Below are 19,486 nucleotides of genomic sequence, written 5' to 3' on the forward strand. Positions count from 1 at the left end.
CCAGTTTAGAGTCACATGAGTTCAGTTCAACTCCCTTTCATTTGCCACCTGTGAGAACTCTACATTAGAAAGTAACACATTGGCATGGTGAAGTAAAGAAAACGGTGGAATTTAATCTTTATTTACAGGACACTGCAAGATATGAAATTCCACATAGAAACATAGAAATAAGAAACCGATTGAGAGGAGAAGCTTCACACAGTATGTACAGTTTGGAACTGTTCAAGTATAGTTTTGTTGTACAAAGTGCTACAGTAACAAACCACATTTAAAAAGAGTTCTTGGTAGAGAAACAGTAAGACAAACTTATACCAAACAAAGGGCACCACAAACGGCGTTAAGCCTCGGGGGCGCGCCTAAAAGCTGAAGGTCCCGGCAGAGCCATCCTGCACCTGGAATGCATAGCCTTCAGAGGTAGCTTCTGGCAAAACATTTTGATCTTCCTCTTCCTGGAAGTATTTAAAAACAAAACAATAGAATCCCATAAATTTGGCACAGTTCTAAGAGGTAGCTGCCTAGCAATCTATATTTACGCTTTTTTCTTTCATCTCAATTTATTTAAGCTGAAAACAAAAACAAACAGTTTACTCACTTCTCCCACCCTCAACCTCTGGCAACCACCCATCTATTCTGTGAGCTGACATATTGTTTGTTCCCCCCGCCCAAACATCCCGCACATAAGAAAAATCTTATGGTGTGTGTCCTACTCTGTCTCATTTCACTTAGCCATAACACCTTAAGGTCTTCATTTGCATATTTCACCTTTAATCTTGAACCATATTTTAATCTCTCAAACAGTGGAGGGAGGGCTACTGAAGTTTGCCTGAGAGGGGAAGGTTCTGAATAGGTTAAGAAATGCTACTCTAACAGGGATGCAACCAGATTATCATACTAAGTGAAGTAAGTCAGAGAGACGAGTCACCTCTATGCGGAATCTAAAATACAATACAAATGAACCCATCCACCCAAGAGAAACACAGTCATGGACACAGAGAAGACGGGTGGTTGCCAAGTGGGAGGAGACTGGGGGAAGAGATGGCGCAGCAGGTCAAGGCTACAAATGTACACTTTTATATACAGAATGGATTAACAAGGTCCTACTGTACAGCAGAGAATTATAGTCAATATCCTATGATAAACCATAATGGAAAAGAATATATGTATGTGTAACTGAATCACTTCACTGTATAGCAGTAATTAAACACATTATAAGTCAACTATACTTCAATAAAAAATTATGGGACTTCCCTGGTGGTCCAGTGGTTAAGAATCTGCCTGCTAACACAAGGGACATGGGTTCGATCCCTGGTCGGAGAAGACCCCACTAGGCCCACGAGCCACAACTGCTGAAGCCCTTACGGTCTGGAGCCTGTGGTCCGCAACAAGAGGCCACCGCAATGAGAAGCCCGCACACCGCAACTAGAGAATATCTTCCTCTCGCTACAACTAGAGAAAGTCCTTGCATAGCAACAAAGACCCATCACAGACAAAAATAAGTTTCTTTTTAAAATGCTACTACAGTAACAGAGAAAGAGATTTCTTTAACCTGTCACTTTTCAGTAGGCAAGAGGCAGCCTATTAGGCCAGAGGATGGCTGTGGGGTTGGCCCACTTCTCCAACTCCTACACAAACTGACTCTCAAGATATTCTAAGATTCGTGAGGCTATTCATTCCAAAGTAAACTGGTGACTTTTTAATATTTCAAGTTAAAAGATGGTATTATTACCAAGCAAAACATTAGAGAAACAAATATGTATGTTATATGCAATAGCATACTTACACGGATATTTTACTACATCTATCAAGACTCATTAAGAAAGTCTGAGGGAAAAATATCTTATGGGGCTTAACCTTCCCAGCTATTAATATTACCAGTTTACTCACCTCTACAGAGAAATACTTCTCAATCAAGTTTAATGAAGCTTTGTACACAGACTCATTTTCATGGTTTTGTAGAGCTTCAATTTTGTCCAAACCTCCACATTCTTCAATCATTATACTAAGTTTCTCAGTTTCACCTAGTTTCTCAGCAGCCTGAAAAAAAGTCCAAGTTTAGAAGACTAAACTTTGAATGAACTCTTTTAATGAAGAAAACAATGTCTATATTTGACTATCAATATATATCAGACAGAAATAAACTCAGCAGTTCCTTCACAACCCTATGAGATAAAACTCAACTTCACATTTTTTAACAATTCAAAGGAATCAGATCTGTACTTGCTCTTCGCAGCTACTTCTGTAGCTTTCAGCCACGAAGATCTTACTATAATTCTCAACCTTTTCTGTGTATCAAAATCACTTGGGTAACTTAAAAAATGACATTATATCCAGGCCCACTGGTCTGTGATGGGAATAGAAAATTACTGGTATAAAAACACCCCAGATAATCCCAAGGTGTATGGAAATCAAGCAAGAGAACCATTGTTCAAGGGTAATAAACCCTAACTGGACTATTTGTTGATATCAAGAATCTATTAGGTATATACACAAATGATTATCATGGCTAGCTATGTTTTTAAAGTCCTCAACTTTCAGGAGAGACATAAATATTTAAAAATGAAATAACTGACTTGCTTCAAAATAGAATAAAAGGTAAGGGTGAGAGTCCCTTGGACTGCAAGGAGGTCCAGCCAATCCATTCTGAAGATCAGCCCTGGGATTTCTTTGGAGGGAATGATGCTGAAGCTGAAACTCCAGTACTTTGGCCACCTCATGCAAAGAGTTGACTCATTGGAAGACTCTGATGCTGGGAGGGATTGGAGGCAGGAGGAGAAGGGGGCGACAGGATGAGATGGCTGGATGGCATCACGGACTCGATGGACGTGAGTCTGAGTGAACTCCGGGAGTTGGTGATGGACAGGGAGGCCTGGTGTGCTGCGATTCATGGGGTCGCAAAGAGTCGGACACGACTGAGCGACTGAACTGAACTGACTGAAGGGTGAGGAGAAAGAGAGGGCAAATGTTGACAAATTATTTAAGCTAGGTGACACATTAGGGATCATTACTATAAACTCAACTTTGATATGTAAAAATTTCCATACTCAGAAGTTTAAAGTTGTTTTTCAATGTTGACCTACACACCATTAAACATTACGATCAAGTGCCATGTGCTATCACACTTCGATCAATTGGGAATGGAACCAAAAGAAAAATATAATTAACCCGGTCATTCAAATTTAATTTCACCAAAGTTTAGTATGAAATTAGGGGAATTAATGCTTGACAAAATAAATGTGTATGAACAGCATATCATCTACATACCTGGCCTCAATTCAGGTCACATCATGCATTTGTCATCTCCTTTTTCTCTCTCATAATCCTCTGCCACATCTTTTATCAAGAGTGTGGCCCACAGAAACAGGTTTTCTGATTCTGCGGTGAACTGAGTAAACTTAGCTGCCCCTCACTTCGTCATCTAAATAGTAAACCAAATTATCGAGTCCAAATTCAAACAAATGCTGTCTTGTTAAGCCTTACCCGAAAGATATTTGAAACGGCATCCAGAATAACCAGAACAATTTTGGTATCTTTTGCAGTTAGGAGGTTCATCAACGGCTCTATTATGCCACAGTGAACAAGGTACACGATCTGCTCAACAGTTCCGCCACTTGTATAATTGTTCACAGCCCATGCGGCTTCCTTTTGTGTCTTAAAGTCTGCCTAATTAACAGAAAGAAACAGGTTTATTTTAGAATGGTCATAAAAATAAGATTCCAAAACTACTGTTTTAGCAGAAAGTGATTAAGACTTCCAATTGGTTCTATCCAAGCTTAAGTAAAAAGGCTACTATTCTTTAGCAAAGGACTGTTAAACAGAACCCAGCATCAGTACGTTAAGAATCTTAAGTACAACTCTACCGAGCGCCTGCCCATTGAAGTCCTAAGGCTACAGTACCTTTGAGAGCAGGCCAACAAGGAACGGGACTAATCCATGATTCACAACTTGTTGTATCTGGTCCTGGCGGCCAGCTGTGATGTTTGACATTGTCCATGTAGCTTCCTTCTGAATATTAGTTTTGGAGTTTGTCAGCAGGCTGGGAAACACGGCAAGTGCTCCCGCATCTATTACAACCTGTGTTTGTTCATCTGTCCCAGTGACAATATTTCCTATGGCTCTGAGCGCAGGAGTCTGAAAGGAAAAAAAAGTTGACACTGGCAGTTATCTTTTATCTATTCCAGCACTACTCAAAATCTCTACACCCTAAAAGTTTTGACAGGTAAGAGGCTCATTATGGCCTAAAATATACAATATGTCAATATTAGTACCAACTAATTGTGCTCCTTATACTTTATACTCTCATTTGAAAATCAACTTACCACAATTGGCAATTCAGTAGCTCCTAAAAGCTTCACAAGTTGGGGTACAACCCCAGTTTTCACAACCATTTCAATCCGTTCATTTGGACCATCAGTAAGGTAGGAAATAGCCCAGCAGGTATCAGCTAATACTTCTGGATCATCGTGATGCAGGAGACGAACTAAAGTAGGAAGAATCTGCTCAATAGCCTCTAAGGGGGGTGCAGGATTCTTGTTGCGACAAAGATTTGAAAGCGTCCAGGTAAGATTACGTAAGTAACCACACTGGGGGGAAAAGAAACACGCAATGAAGTGCTGTTTTTTAAGGGGGGTAGGAAAATGAGAATCAGTGAGAAACGTGACTTATGCTAAGTAACTTACTGCTAGAGATGACATATCAGGCACAGCCAGAAGTGCCAAGAGCGGATCAACTGCACCATACTTGATAACCAGGTCTCGGAAAACGGAACCATCACCTTAAAAAAAAAGAAGGCGGCTGAGTCAACCACAACCACCTGTCTAGTGCCATTAATTTCCGTTACAGAGTACACCAATGTCTTGACGCAACAAACACACTAAGACACGTATGCCAACCTCAGTATGACTGGAGACATTCAGCCAATTTCAAATCCAAGTACCTGCAATGTTTCCTAGAGCCCATACAGCTTGTTCACTGATGTGAGCATGGGGAGATGCCAACAGAGAAATGAATGCTGGGATAGCACCTCCGTCCACCACAGCCTTGGTCTGTTCTGAAGTCCCAGAAGCAATGTTAGTGAGGGCCCAGGCAGATTCGAACTGAATGGGACTACAATCAGTTCTTCCCAAGAAGGACACAAATTTTGGAATCAAACCAGCCCGGATTATGTTGTCAATAGGGGGCTGTTTTTCCCTAGAAAGCAGTTTCCTATGGGTAAGCAAAAAAAGAAACAAAAGTTGAAGGTGATTACCAAACAAGTTCATACCAGAGGAAAAAAAAAAACAAAAACACAACAATTTAAAATGCCAACTCGAGACCAAACAAGTTCATATAAAAAACACAATTTAAAATGCATCTTACACGGGGATGATCCAGAGAGATGATATGGGGTGGGAGGTGGGAGGGGGGGTTCAGGATTGGGAACTCATGTACACCCGTGGCGGATTCATGTCAATGTATGGCAAAACCAATACAGTATTGTAAAGCAAAATAAAGTAAAAATAAAAATTAAAAAAAAAATAAAAAATAAAAATAAAATGCATCTTAATCCAAGAGTTTAGAACTTGAAGTAACCTTTTACAGTGAAGACTAAATGCTGACATATCCTGGAATTTAAGAGAAGCTGAGCAGACAGACTGTTTGCATGGTGCTACCACAGGTAGTGTCGTAAACTACTTTTCCCAAAACTGAATATTACCAATGATGCAGAACCCTTCTCTCTGCAGAAATCTACTCCAGATCTTATCACTTTTTAAAAACTTTGACATACGATACCATCACAGTCCATTAATCCGAATTGCTCCGGCCAGTGGTGGGGACACACACGTTTCCCCTGATCTTCTGCCAATTGGACCTGCTTCTCCCCACACTGTGAGGCTAGAGATCATGAATCCTTATATTATGGATGTCACAGATAGTTGTGTATGGTGGGTGGGAAGAGTCTAATAAATAGAATATATTTATTTCCTAAATGGATGAACCATTCTAAATCAATGTGCTAATCCCAGTTACTGAATAATTCCTCCTCTCCCTGACATTGACTTGAAATGCCAGTGACAAGAAAACATTTGTTAAGTACACTAAAAAGTTATCACTGGAGGTAGATGTAATTTTAGGCAACTACAGAAAATTTTAGATTAGGAAAGATTATAATGAAAATTGGCCTAGGCCTGGCTTAACCTTTACTCTCTGTACCACCTGCCATTGCTTTCCCACCAAAAAATGTAAAAAGGCTGATTTCTTAGTTTACTCATGCTGCAGAAGACAAGACTTACCTAGCAGCTTGAGTAGCTTGGAGCTGGCTTTCCAAATTGTTGCTATTTATGCCTTTGACAATATCATCAACAGACCAATTTACAGTGCCCTACAAGAACAGGGAAATTAATTTTCAAATGATCATTTTTAAGATTAAATACAATGCAATCCCAACACAAAGACATTTCTGTTTATAACCAGTTACTAAAGTTTAGTCCCACATTTAAATTCGCCTGTTAAATATTCATTATTTAATATATAGAACAATCCTCAAATTTGGTGTCATGACTAAATGATGTCAAGTGATGGAGTATCCCAGCATCTAGTCACTAAGAAAAGTAGCTATGAATGGGTTAAAAAAATGAACTAGAGCACTGTGAAGGTTATTCCTACATTAGTCTCAATCACTTGTATTCAGATATGCTTTTAGGGGAAAAGGGACAGAGTTAGAGGCAATGTGCTGGGAATCTGAAAAGCTAAAGTTGTTATCCATGCATTTCCCCACCGGTTTATGTAGTATTTATGCACACATAAACATTATAGGTAGTAACTACATACTGGAGTTAACTGCAGCATTTGCGAACCAAGCTACAGTTAACTCAAAAAGACAATATCACATTCTCCCTAAAACCTTACAACAAGGACAATGTAAAATCTAAACAACCATAGAACAAATGATTATATATATAAAACACTGTATATAGCATTATACAGAATTTACTCTTCATTTGTGGTGCAGAATGGGGTGCTGTAGGAATTCTGGGAAGGGAGCATTTTTCCTGTTAGGATGACCTAGAAGTGCTATAAAGAGAAGATGAGATTTGAGTATAAAACTCGAAAAACACAACACAGGTCGAATTCAGTGGGGTGGGGGGCGGGGAGAACACTGATAAAATGAGGAGAACTGAAGGAAAGCATAATGTGGGGGGAAAAAGCAGGAAACTGCCCAATATTTTTAAAAGATAAAAGATAAATTTAAAAATGTAGGATGGGGTTTCCCTGGTGGCTCAGCTGGTAAAGAATCCAGCTGCAATATGGGAGACCTGGGTTCAATCCCTGGGTTGGGAAGATCCCCGGAGAAGAGCATGACTACCCACTAGAGTATTCTGGCTTCCATGGACTGTATCGTCCACGGGGTCGCAAAGAGTTGGACACAACTGAGCAACTTTCACTGACTTCTGATAAAATCATGAAGTCTCCATGAGTAGAACTCTAGGATGGGTCTAATTTCCAAAAAACCTTTTAAAAAGGATTTAAAATCATAAAGTTTCTAAGATGTTTTAAGCAGTATTTTAAGAAAACTTTTAGGTAAACAGTATGTGGCACAGAAAGAAAATCAAGAGACAGCTGAGGAAAAAGACCTGAAAAAAGCTGGTGACAACTACAAAAAAAGAGAGGGAGGGAGGAAGGGAAAGGGAGAGAAAGAAAAAAAAAAGGCAGAAAAAAAAAAGCTGGTTCTGGACATACTAACTTTCACTGAACACTTGAATGGCCAACTCAAAGTAAAAGCTGGCAACTGGAAAAGCAGGGAAACTTGAAGGGGAGATCAGAGCTAAAGACAACCTTGGAATCAGCTTCCACAGATTACAGAGGATGGGCGGGGGGAAGATAACCCATCAGAATTACTGAACAGGAGCACACAAAGACAGATCTTCACATCTGATAGTTAAAACCCACAAAGCTAAGACATGTTATTTAAATATCTCAGAAAGGCCTCATATTGATTTTCTGGGTTTACCATAACTCATAAACTAAAATATCCTCACCTGGTTGTTGCGGTTTTCCTGCAGTGGAGAAGTAGCATCATCAGGAAAAGAGCTGACATTTCTCCTTTTCAGCATCTGGTCATCCTTCTTAGCTTTCCTTAGCTCCACATTCACTTCTATTCGGCGCCGCCTCATTTCCTTGAGAAAAGATAACGTATCATCTCACCTATTACATCAGTGTTAGGTGCCAAGTGAGGACAACTTTTTAAATTCACTCAAAGTGTGGACGCTCTTTCCAAATACCTTACTATTTAAAAAATACTAGAAAAGCAACAGAAGGTACTCACTGTACTGTCTTTGCCCTTGTTCTTGAATCTGTTAAGCCGGGGAGCCGGTGAATTAGCATTCTCATTGGTGGACATGATTATGAGACAAAGGGAAAAAGCTGCAAGATAAGGGAGAGAAAAAAATTTCCTTTTTATCACTTTGTTTGGCAATAACATAGCATTAAGGGAATTATCAAATACACGTTCAATTCATATTTCCACACTATAGGAGGAACTTCCTTTTTCAGCACTATGGAACAGGAGTTTTGGCCAAATTATATTTGGCCCCTCCCCTCTGAAGGGCTGAGGCTTCCAGGAGCAGTACTGTCCATCAGAAATATAATGCAAGCTGTATAAATTTAAGCTTCCTAGTAGCCACGATTGTTAAAAGCAAAAAGGAACAAATGAAATTAACTTCAATAATATATTTTGTTTACTCCAATATCTATTTGCTCACTTCAACACATTACATCAAAAAAATTACTGAACTATTTTGCATTCTTTTTTCATACTAATTCTTCGAGATTTTGCAGGTACTTTAAGCTTACAGCATTAACTCAGTTTAGACCAGCCACACGCGTTTGGTGACTACCACACTGCACAGCATGGCTCTAGACTCTATATAGGATCCATGAATAGTTAACTGAAGACAACGTACGGGATATAAGGTTACAGTTAAAATCTATGTCGTACGGGCCACAAATTCAGATCTGGAGGCTCTGCTGCTGCTGCTAGGTCGCTTCAGTCGTGTCCGATTCTGTGCGACCCCATAGACGGCAGCCCACCAGGCTCCCCCGTCTCTGGGATTCTCCAGGCAAGAACACTGGAGTGGGTTGCCATTTCCTTCTCCAATGCATGAAAGTGAAAGTGAAGTCGCCCAGTCAAGTCCGACTCTCTGCGACCCCACGGACTGCAGCCCACCAGGCTCCTCCGTCCATGGTATTTTCCAGGCAGGAGTACTGGAGTGGGGTGACATTGCCTTCTCCGAGGCTCTACTGGCTTTAAACGGCCCGAACAGATACATTCTGCACGTTTGAAAATTTTTAAAAATCGGATTCGTCGTTAACATTGTGTAAACTTTCATAAAATTTCCTGCCCACCCTTAACACCTGCGACGCAGTTCAGCATCTCGCACGTTTTCATTTCCAGAAATTCTGAGTGAATGCACTAAATTAGGCTCTATCAGCTGCGTTCCACTCAAACTCACCTACTTAAGAGCAATCTCCCAAAAAATCACAAAAGTCCTCCTTCAAAGTGGCTATCTTTAATTCCATTCTGTTCTTTTACGAAATCGTGACACAGCCAACCCAGGGCCTACAAATTAAGAGATAGCACTTCCAACTGCCACCTCCATCTCCAGTCTCCTCCCCTACCCCCTTCCCCACCCCCATTTCGGGGAAGCAGCAGCGGGAACCCGCGGAGGAGGAGCCAGAGGCGCCGGGCCCCCTACCGAGGCTTTCGTCCTCGGGCCTGACTCTAATTCTTACTCAAAGGCGATTGCAGCGGTTCGCAAGGCCTCGGGCACTAAAGCCCATGCACTCGCATCCACAGTGAAACACCCGTTTCGTCAACGAACTACGCCCCCGAGGCCTCATCGACCAGAGAGGCCGAAGCCTGGCAGGGCGTCTACCCCGGGACTCCCCTCCCGCCTCCAGCAATCCAAGAGCGGCCTAAGGGCCAGCCTTTGTCGCTCCAGCCGCACTGCGACCTCAGTTTGTACTTACACAGCAGGCTCAAGCGTCCACCGGAGGCGGTGCGCGGCGCACAAGCTGCGGGATCTACTGCCTCCAAACGTCTACCACGGTCAGCCCGAGGACGGTATGGCTCGTGCAGCCGGCCGGCGCGATTTAAATTTCCCGGTGGCTCTGCATTCCGATTGGCTGGTTCGAGCTTACGCTATACGCCCATTGGTGGATTTGAAAAACACGTTAGCTGGGGAGGGGTCAGAGGGCTCAGAAGAGGATAGGATAGCATCGCGAGATAAGGGAGCGGCCGCGCGATCCCCGAGAGCCTTGCAGTGCGGAGAAGAAAAACTCCAGATCCCGGCATGCAGCGCACAGGGCCGGTTCCCTGTCCATCTTGGTCGGAGGGTCAGCTCTTTGCGTGGGTTTACCGCGGTGTGGTGGCTGGTCGTTTTCCTGAGTGTTTGCCTTAACTAAGTACCACAAATGATTCCCAAAATAATTCTCTTTAAAAATCTTAATAAAGAAATATATTGCTATGCATTTTTCCCGATGGGACTCAGAAAGAACTTTGCCGGGGTCTCTGGACATCAAGGAGGGGAGGGATAAGGCAGATATGTGCTGCATTTTTTAGTTACTGTTTTTAACGTGTGTCATAAAAGATTGCATAGAAGGCAGAACTATGTTAACAAAAGCTTTATTAATGCCTGCTTCTCCAGTCTTATTTTTAATAATTTGAAATACAAAAGAACTGCAAATCTTTATCCATATTTGTTAAATGTTAATTTACTATTTTGATGTGTGTGTATATATATATATGTATACACACATGCGCGTGTACCTCTATTTATATATACATGGCTTTTACATATTATTTTTTGAACCATTTGAGAGTAAGTTTGAGAAATCTTGTCCATTTACCCCTAAATATTTCAGCTTGTATGTTGTAAGAATAAGGACATTCTGTTATATTACCACACCATAATCATCAAATTCAAGACAATTGAACTTATATGAGATTATTTATTTATAGTCTGTGTTCAGATCATCAATTGTTATAGTAATGATCTATGCTATATTTTATATCCAATAAAATGTTTGCATTTTCTTGTAATTTAAAAAAAGCTTCAGTGATAGTCATCAGAACCTCAGGATTATGGTCCACTTTCTTTTCGCAGCTTTTCTGTATCCTGAGAAGGGTATTTTTAAGAAAAGCTGTGTTGGCTTTTTCTTTTTTTTTTTTTACTATGATTCAAACAATGAACTTTGTCCCTCCTGCAGGCATTTTTGCCAGCCTCACTCTTTGTGTAACAGTAATGAGTCACGGAGGTTCCTTCTACTTCCACATAACCAATCAGGATAATCTTACCCCCTCTAAATGCACAAGGTTGTGGGATTTCACCTCTAAACCAGTCATTACATGGCTTTCTCTAGGCTATTGTGAATGGTTCAGGGGCAGTCATGTGACCTAAATTCATTCAGTTGAGAAGCTGGATACCTTTTGTTTAATGATGGGAGGTAGGAAAGCAGGCTCTGTTCTCAACTGAGAGATGTGAATCCTGGAAATCCAGTAAGACAATTGGAGAGAAATCGTGAAAACTTTGATCAATACCCTACCTTACTTCAAAAGGCTGCAATTATATGACTTTGCAAATACATCATCCAGTACACTTCCTTTGTTGTTTAAGCTAGTTATAGTGGGTATTCTTTTGCTTACGAATACATATTAGGTAATATTATGTGCCCAGAAGTGTTCTAAGTTTTTTATCTTTGTGAATACATTTAATTTTCACAACTCTGTGAGGTAGCATTATTATCTGCTCCATTTCACAGAAGAGAAGAGTGGGTGGTTAAGTAACTTGTCCACATTCACACAGGAGTAAATGGCAGAGACAGGACTCAAACCCAGGCCCTGTCCTTCCAGGAACCATGCTCTCTGACCACTATTCCGTACTTGCACCTGAGAACAACCTGAAACAGAAGTAAACTGTCAACAGTGAAAGTTGCCTTTGACAGATGCCTTGCCTGGGAAAGCACAGACCCCACCCCCTCAAACCTTCCTATTGTAGTTGGGATGGAGATTCAGGAGAGGGCCTAGTGTAGCCTAAACCAATCCCATTCCATCCCCCAGACACAGGAATTGCTTTGCTGATGAAGATGTAACAGAATACAGTAAAATATTTACTGAGACTTTTGTGAGATATCCCCTCTCTTCCAATGGACTGTGTGCTATGATGATGTGAGCCTGAGAAGGAAGCTGAACCAGAGAAGCAAACTCAAGTGTGGCCAAGTCTGAATAATCATAGTCTGTCAGCCATTCTTTCAAGTAAGAACTGTGTTCCATCAAAAAGGCAATGAGTTTAGCCCACAACTCAAACACTACACAAAATGTTTCCTCAAGAGACACTCACTGAATTTTGGTTATCTGGTAGAAGTGATTTATGCATAATTCCATTTTGTCGCATAAAATCTTAAAAACATGTATTCAAGGGTTGGGATTTAAATTAATAATTCTTATAGTGTCACCTCTTCCAACAACACAAGAGAAGGCTCTACACATGGACATCACCAGATGGTCAATACCGAAATCAGACTGATTATATTCTTTGCAGCCAAAGATGGAGAAGCTCTATACAGTCAGCAAAAACAAGACCGGGAGCTGACTGTGGCTCAGATCATGAGCTCCTTATTGCAAAAGTCAGACTTAAATTGAAGAAAGTAGGGAAAACCACTAGACCATTCAGGTATGACCTAAATCAAATCCCTTACGATTATACAGTGGAAGTGAGAAATAGATTCAGGGGATTAGATCTGATAGAGTGCCTGAAGAACTATGGACAGAGGTTCGTGACGTTGTACAGGAGGCAGGGATCAAGACCATCCCCAAGAAAAAGAAATGCAAAAAGGCAAAATGGTTGTTTGAGGAGGCCTTACAAATAGCTGTGAAAAGAAGAGAAGCTAAAGGCAAAGGAGAAAAGGAGAGATATACCCATTTGAATGCAGAGTTACAAGAATAGCAAGGAGAGATAAGAAAGCCTTCCTCAGTGATCAGTGCAAAGAAATAGAAGAAAACAATAGAATGGGAAAGACTAAAGATCTCTTCAAGAAAATTAGAGATACCAAGGAAACATTCCATGCAAAGATGGGCACAATAAAGGACAGAAATGGTATGGACCTAACAGAAGCCGAAGATATTAAGAAGAGGTGGCAAGAATACACAGAAGAACTCTACAAAAAAGATCTTCATGACCCAGATAACCACAATGGTGTGATCACTCACCTAGAACCAGACAACCTGGAATGTGGTCAAGTGGGCCTTGATGCTTCCTAGAAGCATCACTACGAACAAAGCTAGTGGAGGTGATGGAACTCCAGTTGAGCTATTTCAAATCCTAAAAGATGATGCTATGAAAGTGCTGCACTCAATATGCCAGCAAATTTGAAAAACTCAGCAGTGACCACAGGACTGGAAAAGGTCAGTTTTCATTCCAATACCAAAGAATGATCAAATTACCACACAATTGTACTCATCTCACATGCTAGTAAAGAAATGCTCAGAATTCTCTAAGCCAGGCTTCAGCAATATGTGAACTGCGAACTTCCAGATGTTCAAGCTGGATTTGGAAAAGGCAGAGGAACCAGAGATTAAATTACCAACAGCGATGGATCATCACAAAAGCAAGAGAGCTCCAGAAAAACATCTACTTGTTTTACTGACTATGCCAAAGCCTTTGACTGTGTGGATCACCACAAATTGTGGAAAATTCTTAAAGAGATGGGAATACCAGACCACCTGACCTGCCTCTTGAGAAATCTGTATGCAGGTCAGGAAGCAACAGTTAGAACTGGATATGGAACAACAGACTGGTACAAAATAGGGAAAGGAGTACATCAAGGCTGTATATTGTCACCCTGCTTATTTAACTTATATGCAGAGTACATCATGAGAAACACTGGGCTAGATGAAGCACAAGCTGGAATCAAGATTGCTGGGAGAAATATCAATAACCTCAGATATGCAGATGACACCACTCATGGCAGGAAGCGAGGAAGAACTAAAGAGCCTCTTGATGAAAGTGAAAGAGGAGAGTGAAAAAGTTGTCTTAAAGCTCAACATTCAGAAAACTAAGATCATTTCATGGCAGATAGATGGGGAAACAGTAGAAACAATGACAGACTTTATTTTCTCGGGCTTCAAATCACTGCAGATGGTGACTGCAGCCGTGAAATTAAAAGATGCTTGCTCCTTGGAAGAAAAGTTATGACCAACCTAGATAACATATTAAAAAGCAGAGACATTACTTTGCCAACAAAGGTCTGTCTAGTCAAAGCTATGTTTTTTTCAGTGGTCATGTATGGATGTGAGAGTTGTGGACTATAAAGAAAGCTGAGTGCAGAAGAATCGATGGTTTTGAACTGTGGTGTTGGAGAAGACTCTTGAGAGTCCCTTGGACTGCAAGGAGATCCAATCAGTCCATCCTAAAGGAAATAAGCCCTGAATATTCATTGGAAGGACTGATTGTTGAAGCTGAAACTCCAATATTTTGGCCACCTGATGTGAAGAACTGACTCATTAGAAAAGACCCTGATGCTGGGAAAGATTGAAGGCAGGAGAAGGGGACAACAGAGGATGAGAAGGTTGGATAGCATCACCGACTCAATGGACATGAGTCTGAGCGATGGACAGGGAGGCTTGGCATTTTGCAGTCCATGGGGTCGCAAAGAGTCGGACATGATCGAGCAACTGAAATGAACTGATTGTCAAAGATGTTCTTAAGTGAAGCTGGCCAACAACCCACCCCCCCACCTCCACTGCACAAAGGTGAAGCCTAACAATTATTACTAGCTTAGTCTGACTGCCTGGACTCAATAATGTGGCAGTTTTACTTACCATCACGTCTGCACCATCGTTGCTGTGTGATTAGCTATTATTCACTGATAATGTCCTAGTGTCCATGAAAAGTATTTCCTGGAGGACTCAGGATCCCCAGGTAGTAAAACTGACATGACACACAGACACATAAAATTTGAAAGAAACACACCAAAATGTTAATAGTGGTTGACTCTGAACACTAGATAGCATATTCAAAAGCAGAGACATTACTTTACCAACTAAGGTCCATCTAGTCAAGGCTATGGTTTTTCCTGTGGTCATGTATGGATGTGAGAGTTGGACTGTGAAGAAGGCTGAGCGCCCGAAGAATTGATGCGTTTGAACTGTGGTGTTGGAGCAGACTCTTGAGAGTCCCTTGGACTGCAAGGAGATCCAACCAGTCCATTCTGAAGGAGATCAGCCCTGGGATTTCTTTGGAAGGAATAATGCTAAAGCTGAAGCTCCACTACTTTGGCCACCTCATGCGAAGAGTTGACTCATTGGAAAAGACTCTGATGCTGGGAGAGATTGGGGGCAGGAGGAGAAGGGGACGACCGAGGATGAGATGGCTGGATGGCATCACGGACTCGATGGGCGTGAGTCTGAGTGAACTCCGGGAGTTGGTGATGGACAGGGGAGGCCTGGCATGCTGCTATTCATGGGGTCGCAAAGAGTCGGACACGACTGAGCGACAGAACTGAACACTAGAATTATAGTCAGTTTCCATTTTCTTTGCTTGGCTTACTCCTATTTATACAACTTTACAGTGAACAGGTATTATGTGTCTAAAAAGAAAAAGAAGTATTAAAAAAATTAAAAAATCAGCGCATTTACGTGCAACAAGCAAAAAGGTATTATGCATGGAACCAGAAAACCTCTAAATCTTTATCCAAGATCTAGTTTTAAGATAAAAACAAAATTCGTATTATTTTATATGTAGGGCCTTGTTATGTTTATTTTCCCTTTAATCAGGAAGGAAAGAAGAGATGGGGAGAAATATGGATGTAGGTGGGTAGGGGAGCGAGGCAGATTTACAGAAAAGCCTGTTCACCCTGGAAACCCCCAACAGTTCCCAGCACATAAAAAGTTATCCAATTAACGTATATAGAATAAAAGCAGCAAAGGAGAAGGGGGAGACTGTTAGGGACGGGAAGGCTGTGGGGACCTCACGCTAGAGGAAGGCGGCAGACATGCCAAAATGCAGAGGCCTGGGCCTGCCCCGGTAAACAGAATTAGAACGGGGGTGGGGGAGGCCAGGCATTGGAATTTTGTTTAAAGTTCCCAGCAAGAGCGTCTAGTATGCAGTCAAGACTGAGAACTTTCCCGAAAAGAACCTCCCGAAAGAACCTAATGAAAAGCACGCCCCTCCCACAGATACCCAGACCCGCCTGCGTGCCTGCCAAGCAGTACCAGGACAGCGTGGGGGCGCCGAGGTAGCTCACGCGCATGCGCGTAGGGGCTAGGGCGGCGGGCCAGGCCGAAGGCGCAGGCGCGTGCTGCAGCCACTGGGGGCGATTCCCAAATCGCACGCAGCCTGACGTGAGGCCCCGAAGCGCGGGGGCGGGGCACGATGATGGCATCGCGTAAGAGGACGGTGTGAGAACCCGGATCCTGTGGTGACCCAGTGGCCTAATGGATAAGGCATCAGCCTCCGGAGCTGGGGATTGTGGGTTCGAGTCCCATCTGGGTCGCACGGAGATTAGTTTTGGTGGAGAGAAAAGCAATGATGGGCACAAAAGTAGATTTTGAAATGTCGTGATTTCGCTTTCTCTGCTGCGATCTCCAGGGCTGTTGTATTTAAAAATCGGAAATGCGTTCTCCGCTGTAGCACAATTGAGACCTTGAAAGAGAAAACTAAGATGTGACCGAAAAGAGGAGCGTTTACTCTTGCCTAGTTTATATTTATCTTTAAAAGAAAAAAGCCTTAGGAAACACCAAATGCTAGCTGGATAGATGGCATCATCTCTTTTTCTGTCTTTTAAAAATGCATTTCATCATGGGCAGGCACACATGGAAAACTCCCTCCCCATCCTTATCCCAAGGGGTGTGTGAGCAGATCCAATTGTGCTGGCTGCAAACGTTTATTTCCAGAACTAAGGAGAATTTATAAGAAACTGTATTAAAACATATAAATATAATAAATATAATTTATGGTTTATGTCCTTAAAGACCGATGAACAACAAACTATAGTTGAAATGTAAGGTTTGTGTGTATGTGTATTTGATTTGCAAATTAGTGTAATAAAAGAAATGCAATCAGAGTTTAAGCTTTCCAGACTGGTTCAGCTGACGAGCCTGAAAAGTTCAAACTCTTCTTGTAAAACTTGTACAGGAGAAATATCACAGAGTTAAGTCCTACTTTTGAAAAAACAAATACTAAATACTATGTGGGGATCCTGGGTTTGAGCCTGAAACAGATAAAGGACAGTAGGGGAAAAACCAGTGGAATCAGTACATTCTGCAATTTAGCTACGCACAATTATCAGTTCAGTTCAGTCACGTCCGACTCTTTTCGACCCCATGGACTGCAGCACACTAGGCTTCTGTGTCCATCACCAACTCCTGGAGCTTGCCCAAACTCCTGTCCATTGAGACAGTGATGCCATCCAACCATCTCATCTTCTGTCGTCCCCTTCTCCTCCTGCCTTCAGTCTTGCCCAGCATCGGGGTCTTTTCTAATCAGTCAGTTCTTCTCATCAGGTGGCCAAAGTATTGGAGCTCCAGCCTCAGCATCAGTCCTTCCAATGAGTATTCAGGACTGGTCTCCTTTAGGATGGACTGGTTGGATCTCCTTGCAGTCCAAGGGACTCTCAAGAGTCTTCTCCAACACCACAGTTCAAAACCATCAATTCTTCAGTGCTCAGCTTTCTTTATAGTCCAACTCTCACATCCATATGTGGCTACTGAAAAACCATAGCTTTGACTAGACGGACCCTTGTTTGCAAAGTAATGTCTCTACTTTTTAATGTGCTGTCTAGGTTTGTCATAGATTTTCTTCCAAGGAGCAAGTGTCTTAATTTCATGGCTGTAGTCACCATCTGCAGTGATTTATACCACTGTTGATTTCTTAATTGTGACATGGTGATGTAAGATGGTAGCGTTAGGGGAAACTCACTGAAGGGTATATGGGAGCCCTCTTTGCAACCTTTATGAAATTATTAACATTAAATCTGAAATTATTCCAAAATTAAACATTTATTCAAGAAAAAAAGCTAAACAATCAATGGGAAAATTTAGCTGATACCTTTACTACCGCCACCCCCCGCCCCCTTTTAAGATTAGCAAGATGGTGCTACATTTAAAAGCCAGAAGAGACTAACAAATGAAAAAGCCCAGGGCATGATTTCCAGCTCCATTCCTGGTGCCTCAGAGTTGGTGGCCACATTAGGTCCTTGCTACAGTAGGGGCTCAAAAAATTAGAATTGCCTTGTCTCCACTTTCCACCTGTGGGCAGCATCTGGGGACAACGGTCAGCGACACTGTCTCCCTGGTCCCAAGGCAAGATTGCTGTCATGCACGACCCTCAGCCTGAGGGCTGGGCAAGACTAACTCCTCACAGGCCCTCCATGCTTTGGGCTTCTGACTGGCCTGCTCGGGCCTCCAGCGAGCTCACCGGACTCTCCCACCTCCTCCAACCTCTCCTCTCAGCCCCGGGCCTTCTCTCTGGCAGGTGTTTTTGTGACTCAGTCACCATAGTTCATCCCAGCTGAAGTCAATGCCTGCTGAACACCCCGGGTTCAAGTCATTCAACGCAAGTTCTGCGTTTTCGCCTACCCTCACCTCCACCGTCTCCCCCATTTCTTCCCTCTTCTGTCTCACATGAAGAGGATGTCCCTCCTCCAGTCCAGGCCATTCCCTCCCTCTGCTTTTGCTTTGAAACGCCTTCTCCTCAGGAAACTTGTCTGATACTTAGAGTGAAAAAAAACGAAGTGTTAGTGGGGTCCAGCTCTTTGCGACCCATGGACCGTATAGCCCGCCAGGCCCCTCTGTCCATGGAATTCTCCAGCCAAGAGTACTGGTGGCGTGAAAGTGAGAGTCGCTCAGTCGTGTCCGACTCTTTGCAACCCCATGGGCTATACAGTCCATGGACTTCTCCAGGCCAGAATACTGGAGTGGGACCCATTCCCTTCTCCAGGGGATCTTCCCAACCCAGGTTCAATCCCTGGGTCTCCTGCATGACAAGCAGATTCTTTACAGTCTGAACTGCCACACTTAGTAAACATTTAAAAAGTCTAAGCCCAGTGATCCCCTCCACCTTGTCTATATCTTTATAGTTTCCTTCTTCTGGCTTTCCTTTGAGCCCCCGAACATTCTACAGTTTCTCTATTCCTTAAAAGCTCACCCTCGGTCCTGGGCACCTGGCGACCGGTGGCACCTTGGCACCTCCCTCCAAGCAGCCAAGCTGCCTCAGGGTAGCTCCTGCACACCCAGGGTTTCCTTCCTTCCACCTGGCATGTACTCCTTGCTCCCCTGTTGCTGGACACACTCCGCCTGGATACTGACCTCCGAATTGGCAAGTTTAAGAGATACCTTTCACTCCTTCTCTTGCTTGACTTCGCTCTGAAGTTTGAAACTCTTGGCCAGTTCCTTCCTGAAACAAACCGTTTTTTCACAGGCTTCCAGAAAAATCTCCTTTTTCTCAGTTCTCCA

At 42.5% G+C, this 19,486-nt stretch overlaps 1 protein-coding gene and 1 non-coding gene across 2 annotated transcripts; one reads left to right on the forward strand and one right to left on the reverse strand.

Annotated features, from left to right (window-relative positions):
* Nucleotides 1–102: 102 nt before the first annotated feature.
* Nucleotides 103–10,100, reverse strand: KPNA2 (karyopherin subunit alpha 2). Its single transcript, XM_052657848.1, has 11 exons — nucleotides 10,006–10,100; nucleotides 8,303–8,400; nucleotides 8,016–8,153; nucleotides 6,270–6,358; nucleotides 4,934–5,202; nucleotides 4,677–4,771; nucleotides 4,317–4,580; nucleotides 3,895–4,128; nucleotides 3,478–3,660; nucleotides 1,885–2,034; nucleotides 103–449 (listed from the first exon to the last, which is right to left on the reverse strand). Exons 2-11 carry the CDS (start codon nucleotides 8,375–8,377, stop codon nucleotides 357–359), a joined length of 1,590 nt encoding a protein of 529 aa, XP_052513808.1. The 5' UTR covers nucleotides 8,378–8,400; nucleotides 10,006–10,100; the 3' UTR covers nucleotides 103–356.
* A 6,354-nt stretch (nucleotides 10,101–16,454) lies between these two features.
* Nucleotides 16,455–16,527, forward strand: TRNAR-CCG (transfer RNA arginine (anticodon CCG)). The gene has a single exon. It is a non-coding gene; the product is annotated as a tRNA-Arg (tRNA).
* Nucleotides 16,528–19,486: the final 2,959 nt, after the last annotated feature.

The sequence above is a fragment of the Budorcas taxicolor genome, chromosome 19 (assembly GCF_023091745.1).
Source record: "Budorcas taxicolor isolate Tak-1 chromosome 19, Takin1.1, whole genome shotgun sequence".
In the NCBI taxonomy this organism is placed as follows: Eukaryota; Metazoa; Chordata; class Mammalia; order Artiodactyla; family Bovidae; genus Budorcas; species Budorcas taxicolor.

Excerpts from the sequence above, each read along its gene's own strand:
- KPNA2 (XM_052657848.1), bottom strand. The coding sequence starts at position 8,377 with ATGTCCACCAATGAGAATGCTAATTCACCGGCTCCCCGGCTTAACAGA. Across the intron at positions 8,154-8,302 it reads ACAAGGGCAAAGACAGTACA|GAAATGAGGCGGCGCCGAAT; the intron begins GTGAGTACCTTC and ends TCTTTTCTCAAG. Across the intron at positions 2,035-3,477 it reads CCGTTTCAAATATCTTTCGG|GCTGCTGAGAAACTAGGTGA; the intron begins GTAAGGCTTAAC and ends ACTTTTTTTCAG.